The following is a 20,989-nucleotide window of genomic DNA, read 5'->3' as shown; positions in this document are numbered from 1 at the left end:
AGAAGCTAGAAAGTGCGCAGACACCAATAATTTAACGATGGCGTTTTGTTAATCCGTCGCTAATTTGAATTGATCATTGATCATTGTAAAACTATGGTAAATGGAATTCAACCCTCGTAAATGGAGTTCTACCACTCGTAAATGGAATTCAATCCTCGTAAATGGAGTTCTACCACTCCCGTAAATGGAGTTCAACCCTCGTAAATGGAGTTCTACCACTCTCGTAAATGGAATTCAACCCTCGGCTCTATAGCACAAAGTAAACAATTCAGCTTAAAAAATCGATCAAAATCATCGTGCATATTCACTACAATCAATTTTTCAACTTACAAAAACAAAAATAGCATAATAAATGAACACACGTTTTAATCAGTTTAAAAATGAATAATCTGTCTTAATCATCTTAATGCAACATCACATCTGACCGTATGTAAAAAAAAATGAAACCCCCAAACCCCCCCCCCCCCTTATGTAACCTGCCCATTCAGCAGTATTGATATTCTCCAAACGTCAATCATTCATCTCGCCGTGTCTATTAAAATGTTGGGACCAAATTTTTTTTTTCTCCAATCCAACAAAAGCGAAATGAGAAGACGTCTGGTATTGAAAAAAATATGGTAAATGTCAAAGGTGACATCCGTTGATAAAGGCGTCCGTTTATTTAGATTTTGTGGAGAAGATTCCAATTTTGTTGGCGGGTGGGTGGATTTGTGTGTAGTGTTTCTTTCAGACATTTTTTCTACCGGGAGGGGGATATCGGGGCACTTGAAACTTTCTTCTGGGGGACTAATTTTCCGAGGGGCGAGGGGCGGTGAAGGGTAAAAGTATATATTTTCTATATAAATTCTATTTCGTTGGAAAGGGGGGGGGTGTTGGTAGACGTGGTTTGATGGGGGTTGGGGAGGGGGGGGGGGGGGCGGGACGATGTTTCCCCGAAGAGAAGCCTGAAAAAAAACGCTTCTTGTCTAAAAGAAATTTGACGATTTGGTCATTTGTTTCTTGATCTTGTTAACTGTTCTTTAAAACTATTGGTTCTTTATCAAGACAAGCAGGACAATACATTATCAAATGAGAAAAATGATTGACACAAAGTGGGAAAAACGCAAATTATTCTAGAAAATTCCAGAAATTCGCTGGCAAAGGACGAAATAAATAATAATGCTAGAAAGGAAACCGGACAACTATAGAGTACACTTATTAAAAATATTGGCTATACATTATTATATAAATTTATAAATTATGTTAATATATATTTATATATATATATATATATATATATATATATATATATATATATATATATATATATGTGTGTGTGTGTGTGTGTGTGTGTGTGTGTGTGTGTGTGTGTGAGGAGGAAAAATGTGGAGACAGCAATTTAAAATTTGTAAAAAAAAAAGATAAACGCCTCCCTACAAATCTTTCATGGCCTTAAAGAAACTATTGTTATCGATTTTACATTTTTAACGCTTGACCTAAGCCTCAGAGGAAATTCACAGAACGGGAAATTTTGTTCAAGTTCATTTATAAAAAAAAAAAAAAATGTTTTTCAGAGATTTCGTTAAGTTTAAAAGTGGCTGAATTGTAGCTAGGTTATATATATTCAGCTCTTTGTTATATCCACACATTCTCTGTTTATATAAGCAACTAGTATGTCAGTTTTTGACGTAGTTTATTCCCCTATCAGTTCCCTGAGCTATTCTGATTTATCCCCCTTACCATATGTACGTATCTATATATATAATTCTCTTCTGGGAGACGCTAGAAAACAAGCTGTAAGCGCGCTCTCTACCACCCGACCCCTACATGGTCTGGTGAGCTGTGGTTCACGCTAAATGTTTACAATCGTAGAGTGACGGCTATTAGTTTGAAACGATTTTAAACTTAGGGGAGGTAACTAAGAAGAGGCTGTTTTCACGGGGGGGGGGGGGGGGGATGTAGGGTAGGGGTTGGGGGAAAGGCGGGTGGGGGTAGTATCGTTCTTAACGACCTACTGACAGTGTTTTAAAGAAAATATTTTCAGTGGCAGCATTGGTACCGTCGAATTCACAAATTTTGAATTACTGAAAAGTAGAAAATACAACAACTAAATAGCGGCGTATGATATGCCGCGGGCCGGCTCGTCTGTTATATTAAAGATATGACTCCCCGAAGTGATGCTGTGCTCTCCCTTCGACACACACACATACACTATCACTTAAACACCCCTCACCCTTCACCCACCCACCGCTCAAGCTTCCTTTACTCTTAAAATACCCCCCCCCCCCAACCTACCTTAAAATACCCCCCAACTACTTTAAAATACCCCAAACCTACCTTAAAATACCCCCCCAACCTACCTTAAATAACCCCCCCGCCCAACCTACCTTAATATACCCCCCCCCCCCCACACACACACACCTACCTACCTTAAAACACCCCCAGCCTACCTCAAAATACCCTCCAACTAACCTTAAAATCACCATCCCCCAACCTACCTTAAAACCACCCCAACCTACCTTAAAACCACCCCAACCTACCTTAAAACCACCACAACCTACCTTAAAACCACCACAACCTACCTTAAAACCACCCCAACCTACCTTAAAACCACCCAACCTACCTTAAAACCACCCAACCTACCTTAAAACCACCCCAACCTACCTTAAAACCACCCCAACCTACCTTAAAACCACCCCAACCTACCTTAAAACCACCCCAACCTACCTTAAAACCACCCCAACCTACCTTAAAACCACCCCAACCTACCTTAAAACCACCCCAACCTACCTTAAAACCACCCCAACCAACCTTAAAACCACCCCCAACCAACCTTAAAACCACCCCAACCTACCTTAAAACCACCCCAACCTACCTTAAAACCTCCCCAACCTACCTTAAAACCTCCCCAACCTACCTTAAAACCTCCCCAACCTACCTTAAAACCACCCCCAACCTAACTTAAAACCACCCCAACCTACCTTAAAACCACCCCAACCTACCTTAAAACCTCCCCAACCTACCTTAAAACCACCCCAACCTACCTTAAAACCACCCCCAACCTACCTTAAAACCACCCCAACCTACCTTAAAACCACCACAACCTACCTTAAAACCACCCCAACCTACCTTAAAACCACCCAACCTACCTTAAAACCACCCAACCTACCTTAAAACCACCCCAACCTACCTTAAAACCACCCCAACCTACCTTAAAACCACCCCAACCTATCTTAAAACCACCCCAACCTACCTTAAAACCACCCCAACCTACCTTAAAACCACCCCAACCTACCTCAAAACCACCCCAACCTACCTTAAAACCACCCCAACCTACCTTAAAACCACCCCAACCTACCTTAAAACCACCCCAACCAACCTTAAAACCACCCCCAACCAACCTTAAAACCACCCCAACCTACCTTAAAACCACCCCAACCTACCTTAAAACCTCCCCAACCTACCTTAAAACCTCCCCAACCTACCTTAAAACCACCCCAACCTACCTTAAAACCACCCCAACCTACCTTAAAACCACCCCAACCTACCTTAAAACCTCCCCAACCTACCTTAAAACCACCCCAACCTACCTTAAAACCACCCCAACCTACCTTGAAATACTCCACAAACTCCTGCAAGAAAACACCAAAACTGTACCCGATGCCATCCACAATGAGGTTGCAGAAGACGGAGGAGCAGACGATGACCCAGCCCCAGCCCCCATCGGGTGGGGTGGGGATGTAGTCCTCCACACTCTCAAAGGACACCTGCAAAACATGACGTCAGCTTAGAACACGTTTGGTGAATCTAGTTCGATGGATAAACCACTTCTTCTTCTTCGTTCTTAATTGTAATGTTGGACAACATTCCTTCCAACACTATTACGTGTTTACTTGTTATGCGCCATTGAGGCCATTGACTCCAGTTTTAGCCTGCTTTTCTTTTTGGATTTGCTTCCATAGCCTTTGTCCAACCAAAAACAAACTACAAGGCAGCAGTTGTTTGATTTTGGAGTTGTCTCTCCCATAGGAGTGGCTGTCCCCGGCTATCGGGTCTCATCTGCCCGGGTGTTAGAACTCGGGACTTTTTGGTTTAGCAGCCATGAGCTTTACCGACTTGACCACGCCGACCCTTGTGGGTAAACCACGTTATAAACCTACTCTATGGTTTCATATTAATGTGACTCAGAACCCTTTAAATCATTTTCGTGAGTCCACACCTAGCATTTGTAAGTAACCAAAATATGTTAGAGGGAAAGTATAAGCTTATGGTTCTTTTAGCTGCCGACATGATATCTTAGGGACGATTCCTGACCATTGAAGAAATAAACTCTACTTCACCTACGAAATGGAGCAAAGCTAGGGCCGTAACATTAAAAAGGACAACACACTTATGGCTTACTGACAAAACACTGACACAACAAAACACTGACACAATAAAACCCAGGGATATATTCCATGGACGGGAAGAAAATGTGTGTCGGATTGGGGGGTAGAGGTGGGGGTGGGGTCTCACCTGAGAGTCCTCTGAGTCCCGCCTCTGACGAATCTGCTTCTTCTCGTCCTTCAGGAGTTTCCCCTGCTCCTTCCCGTTGACCTTTCCGTTTTTCCCGCCATTTCTGGCTTTAGCGTCTCCGCCGCCATCTTTCTTTTTATTTTTAGCGGTCATGTTGCCCTTTCGGAATACTCGCTCTCTCTATACTGTGGAAGATAAGTCACATTAATGCATCTGAATGTAAATAACAACACAACGAAGCTAGACTAATGTTAGACTTTAATAACTAAGCACTTGGATATAGATTGTTTCCTATATCGGCGTCGGCTGGGCATTCATAACTATGTCCATAATGCTAAAAATAGAGCAACATTAAATCCGCTTGGGAAAGGGCTACTACGTGATGTCCGTAAAATATAGGCCTACTACTCTTCGCTGCTGAGTTTTAAAGTTTACGAATTATTACTACATCTTTTTTTAAAGACTTCATAACCTATCTTTTTACTAATGAAAAGTACAAGTACTTGTTCAGATATCGCGATCCATTGACCAGAGTTCATAATAGTTTTTTGACCTCTGCATATGAAGAGGCAGTGTTGTCAGCACTATGCCCAGCCGCTTTTACTTTTATTATAAGAACATTTTTTTAAATGTTTGAATCCCAAGTTTGTTTTTTTTTTTCACTTTTTTTTTTCAAAATATCAAACACGTTCAGGTACCCATCAGAGCTGGGTGGACTCAATGACGTCCCAAATCAGTGGTTCTTAACCTGGGTTCAATGGAGTCCCAGTAGTTCGGTGAGTCAGACTAAGGAGTTCGACGGAGGTCAAGACACATACCTGACTCATACGATTCACGATCTGACTTTGTCAGTGCGGACGATATAACTATTAGGAAAGGTTTGTTGAATGGGCATATGAAACTTGTGAGGTTCGGTATCTCCAAAAAGGTTAAAAACCACTGGCCTAGAAACTGCCGTGAGCCCGTTTGTTATTTTTGTATATTGTAATTTGTAAGCGACCTATGACACAGGATTGGTTGAAAAAAAAGCACCAAGAAAATTTAAACTGGAAAGGGGCCGCTTATATTTATTTCCCTGGGCGCTTGGACACATTCAATCCCCCTTTTAATGTGTGATACGATCTATTTATAACTTTATTTGTAGTAAAAGAAAAAAGTTAAAGTAAAGTTCCCTTTTGGAACCTGACGGTTCTTGTGCAAGAGAAATAGAGTTCACCTGTTTCTGTGACCTCGGCCTATGAAGGGATAATTTGCTCTGCATTATTTCCACTCTTTATTCATGCATGAACACAAATTACCGTTTATTTAAAAACCCGCGAAGTATTGTACGATAAGACAAAAAAAAATAATAAAACACTTAGCTCATGACAGAACACTGATAAAAAGTGATACATAGACCATCTCAATTTCCCACTTCAGCCGATAGCCTAGGTGGCTTTGTGTTGAATTTCTCTAAGGACTTATTGATTAGACACCAACACCGACGTTATTGATTGATGAAGAGGGTGATAAAAAGGTGACACGATGGTGATAACTGGGGGGTGGGGGGTGGGGGTGGAGATTTGAGATAGCAGGCTTGGAGGTCGAGGTGACAGTGAAATGTGACGTTTGGTGTAGGGTGGGTGTTGTTTGCAATAAGAGGAAGGTGGATAAGGGGGGGAGGGAGGAAGGGGAGAATGGTTGAGTGGTAGGGCAGAGATGTAGTGGGAGGAGTTGATGAGTTAAGGAAAGGAAGTTGATCGGGAGTGAGAAGAGGGGATAGATTAGGATTGGAGGTTGATTGGGTGAGGAGGTTGATTAGGAAGGGAGGTTAATTGGGAAAGGAGATCGATTAGGAAAGGAGGTTGTTTAGGAAAGGAGGTTGATTGTGATTGGAGGTTGATTATGATTGGAGGTTGATTAGGAGAGAAGGTTGATTAGGAAAGGTGGTTGATTAGGAAAGGAGGTTGTTTAGGAAAGGATGTTGATCAAGAAAGAAGGTTGATTAAGAAAGGAGGTTGATTAGGATTGGAGGTTGATTAGGAGAGGAGGTTAATTAGGAAGGAGGATGATTAGGAGAGGAGGTTGATTAGGATTTTGGAGGTTGATTAGGAGAGGAGGTTGATTAGTATTTTGGAGGTTGATTAGGAGAGGAGGTTGATTAGGAGAGGAGGTTGATTAGGAGAGGAGGTTGATTAGGATTTTGGAGGTTGTTTAGGAGAGGAGGTTGATTAGGATTTTGGAGGTTGATTAGGAGAGGAGGTTGATTAGGATTGGAGGTTGATTAGGAGAGGAGGTTGATTAGGATTAGAGGTTGATTAGGAGAGGAGGTTGATAAGAATTGAGCGGAGGAGGTACATTGAAAGTGAGAAGAGGCACAGTTGATTAGGAGAGGAGGTTGATTAGAAAAGAAGGTTGATTTGAAATGTGAAGGAAAGTTTGATTACCAATGGTAGAGAAGGCAAAAAGGCGATTAAGAAAGACAGTTAATGAACAGTATGGTTAATTAAATTAATGTAAAGTGTGGAGAGGAAGTTTCTATATAATGGGAGGAGACTGATACTGTATGGGGAGGGGAGGTTACCCATACACATCACACAATAGACGTTTGAGTAGATTGTACCCAAATTATGATTCAGACTGCTGTGTTGTCATGCTGACACCTTACTCAAACTCATGTCATACGACGTGTCTTAACTACTTTGATATGGGAATGCGTGGCCTAGCGGTAGAGCGCTTGACTGCTAATCCGAAAGTCTCGAGTTCGAATCCGGGTTCAATCAGCAAAACGTCCTGAGTACACTCAGCTCTGATGGGTACCCAACTCACGTTAGTTATATTAAAAGCGGCTGTGCTTAGTACTGAGTACACTATCCCTTCATATGCCGAGGTCACAGAAACAGGTGAACTCTACTTCCTTTGCCTCATAGACCGTCAGGTTGGAAAACAGAACTTTCCTTTTTTACTTCAACTACTTTGATACATTTTTTCAATCGAGCTCATTATGTCCCTTATATAACACATTTTATTATAATATAACGAAATATTAATGATAAAACAAATGAATAAACGCCCACTTGAAACACTGTGTTATATAATAAGCGGATGATCTATAGTGGCTTATAGACTAAGGACTTGATAAAAAAAAATTTCAATCGAATTTAATATCAACCAAGATCTAAAATAAAGGCTGATTGAATAATTTATTTCAAGGGATATGTTTTTTTTTTGTTTGCGCACAATAAAAAAATAAAATATTGTCATTCCTTTTTCATGGGAGATAATCAAAGCAATTGCTTTTTTTTTTTTAAATATTGTGTTGGAAAATATTTTAAGAAACAAAAACATTATTTTTTTAAGACTAGCGATATCTTTTACCATGAAATTTTTAATAGTGATTTAAAAAAAATTTCCGAACATCGGATTTAACTGGCTTGTGATGGATGGGCGTCTGTCTACAGACAAGCTACGTGTAGCTCAAAATGTGGCCAGGCTCATGCTTTTTATTAGGTCATTATCGGCATTAGTCAGATAGGCTAGGACTAAGTCTGGTGTGGTGATGTGTGGTGATGTGTGGTGTTGTGTGGTGATGTGTGGTGTGGTGGTGTGTGGGGTGGTGATGTGTGGGGTGGTGATGTGTGGGGTGGTGATGTGTGGGGTGGTGGTGTGTGGGGTGGTGATGTGTGGGGTGGTGGTGTGGTGGTGTGTGGGGGTGTGATGTGTGGTGATGTGTGGTGATGTGTGGTGATGTGTGGGGTGGTCATGTGTGGGGTGGTGATGTGTGGGGTGGTGGTGTGTGGGATGGTGATGTGTGGTGATGTGTGGTAATGTGTGGTGATGTGTGGTGATGTGTGGTAATGTGTGGGGTGGTGATGTGTGGAGTGGTGATGTGTGGTGATGTGTGGTGATGTGTGGTGGTATGTGGGGTGGTGATGTGTGGCGTGGTGAGGGGAGATTAGTTTTCTTGTGGTAGTGGTTTGTCTAAGTACAACGTAAAAAAGATTATCTGTATGATGCTGTGATGTTGTGGTGTTGTTGTCGTACAGAGTGTGGTGAGGGGGTGAGAGGAATGGTAGGTGTTAAGTAAGATGACAGGTGGGTGGTGTTTTAAGTTAATGAGTGGGTGGAGTGTCGAATGGTAGGTGGGTGGAGTCCTAAGGTGATAGTGGGCGGAGTCTTTTGGTAACAGACAGGTGGAGTACTGAAGTGATAGGTGGGTGGAGTGTCGAATGATAGTTGGTGAAGCTTACTGGTAATGGGTGGGTGGAGTCGAGTGATGGGGGGGGGGGGGGTGGAGTGTCGAATGATAATTTGGCGGAGTATTAAGGTAAAAGGTAGGTGGAGTGTCAAATGGTACGTGGGTGGAGTGTCAAATGGTACGTGGGTGAAGTGCCATTTGATGATGGAGTGCTAACGTGATAGGGGATGGAGTGTGATACAGAAGGTGAAGTGCTGTATGGTCATACAAGTCTCCACACCATACACACTGGAGTGTGTTGGTGACAGTACAGAGGGTGATACGAGACAGCTGTCTGAAAGTTATACCAGTGTTGCTGTGGTGTACATGAAAGTTATAGTTTGAGTATATTATGTCAGGTCATGATGACCTACGTCACGTGTTAGGCTTATTGTATTATTGCCATTGTTAAAGCGGAAGGTTTCTGTATTTAAAAAAAAAAAATTCGCAAAGAAAAATATCCTAGCCAGGTTTAGTTTGATTGTGTATAGTGGCTAAAATGAAACAAGATACTTTTGTATCCGGGTTTAAGCCAAAAGTGGTACAAGCACACCTGTCGTAGTAAAAGCATCAAGGCCCGATGTAGTTTGTTCATGTTGATTAGCCGTACACACATAAAACAATGTATAGGTTTAGACGTAAGTTGCCCTTACCTTCCCAGCTATACAACTATTGCCGATCTACATACTTCAACAATGCCCCCTTTATTTAACGATACCCAGAGGCGTAGTGAGGGGTGGGGCGTAGGGGGGGGGACGACATATGTCCCCGGGCGCCGACCTTAGGGGGCGCCAAAATGGGTTGGAAAAATAAATTGAAAGCTTGAGGGTTGTGCGAATCGAAATCTTGAGGGTGGGGGGGGGGGGGGGTTGAAAATCGAAAGTTTGTCCCCGGGGGCCGGGAAGGGTCGCTACGCCTTTCAATTGACGATACCCCTATCATTTCACGATACGCCTTTTATTTGTCGATACCTCTTTCAATTGAGGATACCCCTTCATATAACGATACCCCTTTCATTTCACGATACCCTTTTCGTTTTACGACACCCCCTTAATTTCACGATACCACTTCATTTGACGATTACCCCCTTCAAATATCGATACCCCTTTCATTTGACGAAACCCCATTTATTGAACGATACCACATCCATTTTAATTTAACCGTTTTAACGCAACAAAATTACCCCCCCCCCCCCCCTCCCTTTTTTTTCTTCTTAAAAAAATCCACAACTAGATCTATATAAAATAATTGTTTATCGCATATTTTACCATTGAAAGAAGCTATATAAATGAAACTATACAACGCAATACACAACTTATCATTGAATTTCTATTTTTTTAAAACCTCCTTTCTAGCCACGTAAAATCAAGGACGATCAATTATTATTTTTTAAAGTGACACGCATTGTTGTCTACCATGCGAGTAGCTGTCAACAATTACCGAGTAAGAATACGACACGCTACTAATGCAACTGTTACTGCTTCAAAACGTGCTAAATTTATGTGACACGCTAACATCAGCTGTTGGCCACAAAATTATGAACCAAAAAATAAAAAGTCGGTTTCAGCTTATCTTGATTCTACCTACTTAAACTCTGAACCATTGTTTCTGCCGCGCATTTTTTTCAAAAGTAGGTCAGTCACGTGACGTCACAATCAGCTGACCCTGAAATAGAACACAACAGCTCGCGGAATTCGACTGCGGCTAAATTTAGTAACAACGTTGCTGGGAACTAGTGTACACTACACACAGTTGGTGTGTTGGGTCTTGATGTGTTGGTAACAAGTTGGTTAACAATATCTTTCTCGATATAACATAACATAACTGGTTAAGTTTGATAGTTGGGACAAAGTTGGTTATCAGAATGGCGGTTCGTGCACTAGGGTGCATTGTGGGGGAAAAGGAGGATAGTGACCGCCCTTGAACTCTTGAAAGGAGCGGGTTGCCCTTTGCACTAAGGAAACATGTTTATGTTGTGAATGCAAAAATACAAAGAACTTTTTCCTTCGTACACTTTGTTCAACCGTACTATGATATATTGCATTTTTAAATACTTTTTCACCCCGTCAAATTGAACGTTATTTTCGATGCATTTCTTTACACTATTTTTAATTTAAACCTTTCCCTAATATTTACGGCAAATTTAGATACAAACGTAACTTTTTAACATTCATGAACGTGCCAGTAAAAGCTACTTATCTACAAACCACCAAAGTACTCGCTAATCTTGATGCTTAAAACTCCAACCGTATATCCTAAACAGTGGCGTAGGCAGGGGGGGGGGGGGTAGGGGGGTCACAACCACCACCCCCCATAGACCCCCTCGGTATATATATAAAGTATGAGGGGGGGGGTGCAAATCGAAAGTTTAAGGGGGGGGGGGGGGAATGCAAATCAAAAGTCTGAGGGGGGGGGGGGTGCAAATCGAAAGTTTGTTTCCGGGTAAAAATTGGAACCCCCCCACCCCCCTTGAGACGATCCTGGCTACGCCACTGATCCTAAACACGACCTTAATCATCTTTAAGCATCGTTATAGACGATATCAATATAGACGATATCTTATAGACGATACTATCTAAACGAATACGTGAGTATGTCTAGAGTCGTGAGAAATACACTGGGCTAACGTTATGCAGCGAATCTTAAGCGTCACGTAGCCCTTCTTTATTATGATAGGGAGGGACCCTTTTCCTTTATAGGGTACCAAGCAATAATAAAATATTCAAAGGTTTAGTCATTGATTCAGTTTATAACGGACGAAGTGGTCTAACAGTAGAGAGCTGGACGGCTAACCTGTAAGTCTCGAATTCGAATCAGTAGACTGCCCATGAGTCCAACCAGCTCAGATGGGTACCTAACTCATGTTAGGGAAAATAAAGACGGCTGGGCATAGTGTTGACCACACTATCGCTTCATATGCCGAGGTCACAGAAATAAATGAACTCTACTTATCTTGCCCCGTAGACCGTCAGGTTTTGAAAGGGAACTTTACTTACTTAGTTTAGAAACAGATTAGCTTCATAATAAATTAAACCGTTGTAAATGTAACGGTACAGTTACGTTTCCGCCTTTACACCAGATTCCTCTTCGAATAAGCCCACGATGCTTTTTACCTATAAACTTATCTAATTACTAAATATTATTATACACGCGATGTTCATTGACCCCTACACATACACGCCCATTAAAAAACCCGGTAAACAATGTACTCACGTTAGTCGTGTGACACGAGTCATGTGACCAGGCTAAAAATAGAACCCCATCCCTCCCAGCAGCTTGTGGTATTCACCACCGCCACGATTCACTACTCATTAGGAAGGTGACAATGGCGAGGATGATTGCAAATGGGACACCGCAGAACAATGGGGGAGGGGAGGGGGTGGAGGGTGTAGGAATGGGTAATTATTTGTTTAACTTTCAAGTATATTGAAGGTTCTCTTCGCTAGTAGCATGTCCCTAGCATTATCACAATCCCTGGAATCCCTAACCCTGATTCAAACTCGAATTTTGGCTCTAACATTACCATAATCCGAACATAATCCCACGATTATCCTGGGTCTTACCCTAATCTGTCCCAACCCCCCAAAAAACTGGCACAATGCTGATTGAAATCAATACTTAAGCTTAGCTAGCTTAACCCAGAGCATAACAATAACAATATAATTATCTATAGCATTGGCAGTAATAGATAATTATATGTGCCTTTTCGAGAATAGGGTATATTTAGTCGGTGTCGTTAACCTAGTAGAATCTAGCACTGGCATTAACTATAGTAGACCCCCGCACTAGAATTAACTTTAGTAGATCCTAGTCCTAGAATTAATGCTAGTACATCGTAACACTACAATTAACTATAGTACATCCTAATACTAAAATTAACTCTAGTAGATATTAGCACTACAATTAACTTTAGTAGATCCTAGTACTACAATTAACTCTAGTAGATCCTTACACTGGCATTAACCCTAACCCCAATCCTAATCCCGTTTGTAACCCCATACCTCAAACCAGAGGCGTAGCGACCCTTCTCGGCGCCCGGGGACAAACTTTCGATTTGCACCCCACCTCGAACTTTTCATTTGCACCCCCGTCCCTCAAACTTTCGATTTGCACCCCCCCCTCTCGAACTTTTCATTTGCACCCCCCTCAAACTTTCGATTTGCACCCCCACCCCCCCTCGAACTTTTTATTTGCACCCCCCTCAAACTTTCAATTTGGCGCCCCCCCCCCCTCAGGTCGGCGCCCGGGGTCCCCCCCCCCCAACCCTCTCGCTACGCCTCTGCCTCAAACCCATCCATCATCCAACTCGGGCTACACCAGTAGCCATACATCAATGGATAACTATTTTAAACCGGCCGCTACTGTTAACCACTGATAACTACCATGTTTACAGGCGATACGCGGGCAGACGTTCGTTGTTTACCAAGTTTGTACTTTTTGTCTCTGGTGTTGACATTGTCGTCTGCGAGAGGTTTTTGTACTTTAGTTCACTTTCTACAACATTTCCCAACAACCCCCACCCCAACATAAAAAACAAAGACAAAACAATAAAAAATTGTTCCCCACAAATGCTTAAGTTTAAAGAACAAATATATGAAGATATTGTATATGTAACCTACAGAATTTCTTCCAGGCATCTCTTCGGGGGGGGGGGGGGGGGGGGGGGAATTTATATGGAAAATATATACTTTTTACAGTGTCCGCCCCCCCCCCCCCAAGAACATTTAAAATGCCCTTTCGTAGAAAAAAAGTCTGGAAGAAAAAAAACACTGATTACCTACTTGGCTTTAATCGTAGGTCACAAAACAGAAGCTCCTTAGTACATACAAATCAACATACAAACAAAAACATACAAGTCTTGTACATAATTTTTGTTATAATTATATACAACTTTAAAATACGAAGATGAATACCTTAACAATATGTTGAATACATAAATGTTGCTATTCCGGGCCCTTGTATCTGTGTCATTATACAGCACCGAAGATTGAAATAAAAAAGGGCGATTGGAATTTGAACCCCGGAACTTCCTGTGCTCTAACCCCTCTACCATCGGTCTACCGTACACATTAAGATGTGCCCTTGCTATATTAAAGTGTACATGTGTTTAACGATGTCAGTTCAAAACGTGGTTACACTTTTAAATGACTTTTTTTGTTTAAGAATTAGCGCTCAATAAAACAACATATTTAGTTGTATATCGTATCCAGAGTTTCTTTCAGGCATCTCCTTCCTCCTACCCCCCCCCCCCCCCCCATACGAGGCATGTCTACCACCACCTCCCCGAACGAAATAGAAACAAAAATATTAAAAATAGAAAATATATACTTTAACTCGTGCGACACCTATCCCCCAAGTTTCAAGTACCCCAACCGTTACTGAGAAAAATGTCTGAAAGAAGCACTTATCGTGTCGAGGTACGATATAAAAATACCGCATCGATACTTTAGAACAATGCACCGCGTCGATACTTAGCATCAATAATTCTCATGATACAAATCGTCAATACGTTACAATTACATTTCTATACTAATTCGATACCTAGTATCGATTTATAATGTGATAAGAGAGAACAAAATCAATCACGTATAATATTTTTATCTAGGTTTTCTTGCTTATGAAAATAAAATTTGAAGTGCTTTGTTTTTCAATCTAAGAGTCTATTTTCTTACTCCGAGCTTTATTATATTGTGTGTATACGGTGTTCGTATACATTTTGATTTTTTCGTAGACCTGAATTGGGTATCAAACTTTATGCTTAGCAACCCCTTGGGCTGTAGTGTAAATGCCGATAGAGGGATCACAACGCATGACCTTGACATACAGAGAGAGAGAGAGAGAGAGATTGTGTAGTCAGCACTATACCCAGCCGCATGTTTCCATAATGTGAGTGAGGTACCCATTAGAGTTGGGTGGACTCAGGGACGCTCTAAAAACTCGAGTCCGGTATCCGAACTCGAGACTATCGGGTTAGCAGTCGTAAGCTCTACCATTCGACCACGCTTTCCCTAACATGTAATATAACGGATTTATTTATAGCTCTATTTGTGTTTATAACTAAAAAAAGGAAACAAAAAAAACAACAGGGTTTCTTTGACTGTGGGATTACATGGTCGTTGAATTTAATTACAATGCCAACAAGTATTTTATCGTGTTTGTGAAAAATGTCATGACTCTGCTGTTGTGAAACGGGATGGGAGGAGGGGTGTGAAGAGTGTGTAAACATTGTGGTGAGCAGGCTGATTCTGGTGCCATGCTCACAGTTCTAGATTCTTGAGGTTCCTTGGGGCTTGGCCGTTGGGGTACACGGTCAAATTAGAACGGGGGGAGGGGGGGGGGGGGGCTAAACTAGCATTTTAAAAGCTGGACGGGAAAAATTAGAGGAGTGGGATGGGGGTAGGGCGAGGGTGAGGGTGGGGTTTTGACTGGGAAAATAATGCGTGCGTACTGCTCAGTCTCCGTCTGCTCAAACTTCTGTTAGTTTTTTTTTCTTTACAATCGATTAGTTTAGTTCTAGCACGGATACATATCCAAAAACACACTTACGCACACACACACACGCACTCACATTTACGCACACATACACACAAGCACTCGTATTTACGCACACATACTCACACTTACGCACACATACTCACACTTAGGCACACATATAAACACATACACTCACACCACACTTACACACTCACACCACACACACACACGGGTACATGACGTCACACTGCTTGCAGTCGAGACAGGCTCGACGCTATGTCATGAAGGACGTTGTTCCACTGAAGGTTGTGACACTGAAACAGCTACTATGTTAGTGAACGATGGAAAGTAGCAGTGGGTATGGGGAATGGTACTGGACAATGGGGAATGGTATTGTACAGTGGGGAATGGTACTCGACAGTGGGGAATGGCAATAGACAATGCAAATGAAAATGACACTGAAGAATGGAGAATGAACCTGGACAATTGTTAATTGCACTGGACAAAGACAAAATAGTACTGGACAATAGTTAATGAAACATGATACTGGATAATGGTAAATGTAACTCTAGAAATCGCACTGGCAAAGCAAGAAATAAGATCTTTACAACACTTTTCTATTTACAATGTTCTGATAATTTTTTACAAGTACCACGAACGGAAACTCCTAAGCATACGAAGCATCAAGTGGTTTTTAAATCATATTTTACAAGCACCAACTCGCATTCCACTTGTCTCATTTGTTTCCCACTCCGTATCTCTCCAGCGCTGATCATCAAAAGAAAATCACCAAACACCCAACTAATTTTTTTTATCTAAATGTTTAATAAATTATCCATCCTACAAACATCCGAACTAGTAAGTTCAATAAATTATCCATCTAATAAACAAACGAGGTAGTAAGAGAGTGCAATAAACTGAAGTAGGTCTGCATCATAATAAAAGGTTCTGGTGAACTGTGGTACTAGTTCTCGGCGGACGACCAAGAAGTAAGAATGTGTTTACATGTAGTTCTTGGATCACACTAGACAATATTGTGCTGTCTGTTTATCTCGTTAGAAGCGTCGTATGTGTATGGAGACGATAGGCCAAGCTGACGTTTGTATCATATGTAAACATGTGGTATAACTACGTATTTTAATACAAAGAAACCACCCACATCATTTAAAAAAACGGAAATTACCTTTTTAGGCCTTGATCAGATAGTGTGTAATTAAATAAATCAATAATTAAAAGTAAAATAATTAAAAAAAAAACTATTGTAAAAAAAGGTTGTTTAGTGTTAATATACAACTTAATGGTAAAAAAAAGTATGTTTATTTTTAGTATTGTCAACTCACGTGATTTTGTTTTGTTTTATTATGAATTCCCGTTTATTTTGTTTTCCGAGAAAGAGATCTCGCATCTTAAAACTACAATCTGTTTGTCATCAAGGAAGTTGAGAGACTGTAGAAATGATCTCTAGGATGACAATTTATTTCGGGCAACAGGTGTGTTTGAATGTGTGTGTATGTGTATATATAGGGTTGTGTATGTGTGTTGGTGGTAGGGGAAGGTCGTGTTACAGAGAAAAATATTTTTTAGCGTTTAAACAATAGGGCTTGGTCAGAACAAACAAAGATTTATTATTTTATATTTTAAAGTATTTTAATAGCAATGGTGATAACTTTTATAACCTAGCCCCAAATCTAAACCTGACCCTTACCTCAACCTAAGCCCACAAAACTAATCCCAGTACCAAATGTAGACTAAAGCAAAGCCTCCAAGCCTGGCCCTAACTCTAAACCTGACCCTAATCTCAACCCAAGCCCACAAACCTAATCCTAGCACCAACCGTAGATCACAACGAAACCCAAAACTTAGCCCTTACCTTAAGCTTAGCCCCAAACCTAGCTCTAACCATTTCCCCAAACCCTAACCACCATATTAACCATATCATTAAACTAGCCCACACCTTAGCCCCCAATTTTAATCCTTAACTTTACCCCTGACCCTAGCTCCAATCCTAGCCCCAACCGTATCCCTAACTGTAAGTCTAACTATCTATGTGTAATACAACTACGTGTGTATGCACATGCAGTGTTTCTTCCAGACTTTTTTCTCCGGAGGGGGGGGGGGGGGGGAAGGGCACTTGAAATTTTCGGGGGGGGGGGGGGGGCGGTAGACTTTTTTCGGGGGGGGGGGGGGGGCGGACACTGTTAAAAGTATATATTTCCTATATAAATTATATAAATTTCATTTCGTTTGGGGGGTGGGGTGGGGGGTGGGAGAGATGCCTGGAAGAAACTCTGTGCACATGTAACGTAAAAGGGCCTAAATCGTTTCCCTAAACAACAAATAACCGTATACCTATGACTTATAAGTCAACTATATTGACAACGTTAAAATAAAAACATTTTTATAACACCCTCTTTGGAAATTCCCGAAACTAAAAAATAACATTGGATGACTTTCATTGCACCAGTCAAAAAAAAATCTCACAAAAATGTCTCGCGATGATTAGCGCCCTTTTCTAATAACAGTGTACGGGGGCTAGGAATCAAAGAAGTCTTCAAGTTCTAAGGAAGCCATTGTGGCAATGCAGTATCGAATTTTTTTTTTTCGAGTTTACTGCTACTTCCAGCGTTGAGGGTTAAGGTAATGACTAGGGTTACAGCTAGATATGATTAAATTTGGGTTAGCGTAAATTAAAAAAGATGCGATACGATACAAGACTAAAATACGATATTAAAAAATAACGTTTCGATACTTCTAGTCAGTTTTCTTAGAAATCCCTAAACTGTCATTCCCTCCCCTCCCCGTTTGTTCACAATATGGCCATCACGTGACAGATTTTTAAAAAAAATCGTCATTAAGTAAAGAATTCCCAGGTGGGCGAGAGAGTTTTCAACATGTGGACGGGAATCAGACGGGGGTAATAGTTCGAGGCCTAGCCTTGACCTAGTTTAGATGGCTGATCTGACTCATGCTCAGCTGTTAGGAAAGAAAACATCAGCTGTTTGAGGGAAATAAGGACGGTGTGAAGAATGTGTACACATATTGATGTGTACTGTCCTGGTGTACGAATTGTGGTTAAAGCTATATGGCTGTACAAACACTGAACCCTGATTTGTGTACTAAGGCCGAACACTGAAATGAAAGAACCCTGAACCCTAATAGTTGTAGAATCACTAAGCTCTGATATATGTACAAACGCTGAACCCCGATGTGTGTACACGCGCTGAACCCTGATTGTGTACTAATGCCGAACCACTGAAATGCACGAACCCTGAACCCTAATAGTTGTAGAGTCACTAAGCTCTGATACCTGTACAAATGCTAAACCCTGATGTGTGTACTCACGACGAACCCTAAAACGAAAGAACCTTGAACCCTAATAGTTGTAGAATCACTAAGCTCTGATATATGTACAAAAACTGAACCCTTGTGTGTGTACACGCGCTAAGACCTAGTGGGTGTACTCACGCCGCACCCCTGAAATGCACGAACCCTAAACCCTAATAGTTGTTGAATCACTATGCTCTGAAATTTGTACAACAGCCAGTTCTGTACAAAACATATACCAGTATAATCAAGTAAACCCATGTAATGTGTACAGCCAAGGCTTGTACACAAATACATGTACAGCCCTAAAATGTTTACATCCAATGTATATGTAAACCAGTGATATTAACCTTCACCTTGTACTAATCAATTATTACTTTAAGAAAAATGTGATCTTTACTAAACACATATTCCAAGTATGATTCATAGTCAACATACGTTATATCTAAATAGGCCTACTCATCTATTGATTATACTATTTATAAAGCATTAAACTTGTCATACTTACACACCTCGTCAACATAAATTCCAATTTAACATGGACTCCATAATCTAGCAATTTTTTTTCATTGTATTAATCGCTCATTAACGAATTTCCTCTTGATTGCTAATTAAGAAATTTCCTCTTGATTGCTAATTAAGTACGTCCTCCTATAAATCCGGGTACTGAATGATTCGAGATATTCTCACTAGAAGAAAGTAAACATGAATTTCTTATCAAAGGCAAACAGACTAAGTTCACTGATCAATGCGTCGATTCTGACAGCGATAGCCAGAGTGCTGAGTTAAAGTAGGGTATAGGTCTGTTTCATGGACCGTTAGCGTGCTAGTTAAAGTAGGGTATAGGTCTTTTTCGTGGGGTGTTAGCGAGCTAGTTAAAGTAAGGTATAGGTCTGTTTCGTGGAGCGTTAGCGTGCTAGTTAAAGTAGGGTTTAGGTTTAACTGTTGGAACTATAGCATGCTGGTTTCAGAGTTTCTACCAGGCATCTATTCGTGGAAGAAAATCTACCCCCCCCCCCGAAGAAAATTTATGTAGAAAATATACACTTTTAACAGTGTCCGCTTCCCCCCCCCCCTCCCCAGGGAAAAAAATGTCTGGAAGAAACACTGGCTGGTTTAAGTAGGATTTTAGTTTGATTGTCACAGCTATAGCATGCTGGTTAGAGTAGGGTTTAGGTTTGACTGTTGGAGCTATAGCGTGCTGTTAGAGTAGGGTTTAGGTTTGACTGTTGGAGCTATAGCATGCTAGTTATAGTAGGGTTTAGGTTTGACTGTTGGAGCTATAGCATGCTAGTTATAGTAGGGTTTAGGTTTGACTGTTGGAGCTATAGCGTGCTGTTAGAGTAGGGTTTAGGTTTGACTGTTGGAGCTATAGCGTGCTGTTAGAGTAGGGTTTAGGTTTGACTGTTGGAGCTATAGCGTGCTGTTAGAGTAGGGTTTAGGTTTGACTGTTGGAGCTATAGCATGCTAGTTATAGTAGGGTTTAGGTTTGACTGTTGGAGCTATAGCGTGCTGTTAGAGTAGGGTTTAGGTTTGACTGTTGGAGCTATAGCGTGCTGTTAGAGTAGGGTTTAGGTTTGACTGTTGGAGCTATAGCGTGCTGTTAGAGTAGGGTTTAGGTTTGACTGTTGGAGCTATAGCGTGCTGTTAGAGTAGGGTTTAGGTTTGACTGTTGGAGCTATAGCGTGCTGTTAGAGTAGGGTTTAGGTTTGTTACGTAGAGTTAGCGTGCTGGCTAAAGTAGGGTTTAGGTTTGACTGTTGGAGCTATAGCATGCTGGTTATAGAGAACTGGCTGAGAACAGAAACAGGAAATGCATTGAGGCATAGGGCGTGTGTATCTAGCACAGTGGATGTATGGGGGGGGGGGTGTAAGTAAAGAATCAGTTATGAATAGGACTTTGGACCTGAACTACAGACATGTAGAGGAAATACAATAGTGTTAAGGTAGTGGGATATATTCGAGTGGTTGTTTTGCAATGAAAGGTAGATTAGTGGCATAAGTGGTATGGTAGAGTTAGTAAGAGGGGTGGTAGTGTTGATAGTAGGATGGTAGATTTGATAGTAGGATGGTAAAGTTAGTAGCGGGGTGGTAGTGTTGATAGTAGAATGTTAGTGTTGATAGCAGAATGGTAGTATCAATAATGCGATGGTGTTGAAAGTAGGATGGTAGTGTTGATAGTGGGATGGTAGTGTTGATAGTGGGATGGTAGTCTGTAAATAGTTGAATGGTAGTATTGATAGAGGAGAATAGTATTAACATAGGGATGGTAGAAGTTAAACAAACAACCAACTAGTATTCAAATACAAATTAACATGTTTCCAATGAACGGCATAGTTGTAATCAGCGTAACGTAGCGCTGAGGAAACTATCCCTTCATATGCCATTGTCTGAGAAACAGATGGACTCTACTTCACCTACCCAATGAACCTGATGGTATATAAAGGTACTTTTCTTTCGGTGCATTCAGTGGCGTAGGCAG

The 20,989-nt window shown here is 41.2% G+C and overlaps 1 protein-coding gene across 1 annotated transcript; it reads right to left on the bottom strand.

Moving 5' to 3' along the window:
- Window positions 1–3,590: 3,590 nt before the first annotated feature.
- LOC131933398 (monocarboxylate transporter 10-like) lies at window positions 3,591–19,279 on the bottom strand (the record flags this gene model as incomplete). The annotated part of the gene is made up of 3 exons (XM_059290171.1): window positions 19,021–19,279; window positions 4,495–4,679; window positions 3,591–3,746 (listed from the first exon to the last, which is right to left on the bottom strand). Coding segments are annotated over exons 2-3 (309 nt in total), but the record flags the coding sequence as incomplete, so codon positions are not given.
- Between the last annotated feature and the right edge of the window lie 1,710 nt (window positions 19,280–20,989).

This window comes from Physella acuta, unplaced genomic scaffold (genome assembly GCF_028476545.2).
Source record: "Physella acuta isolate Inbredline_101_S28 unplaced genomic scaffold, ASM2847654v3 ptg002492l, whole genome shotgun sequence".
Lineage (NCBI taxonomy): Eukaryota > Metazoa > Mollusca > Gastropoda > Physidae > Physella > Physella acuta.
Note: the sequence above shows the minus strand (reverse complement) of the source record. Positions and strands in the feature narration are given on the sequence as shown.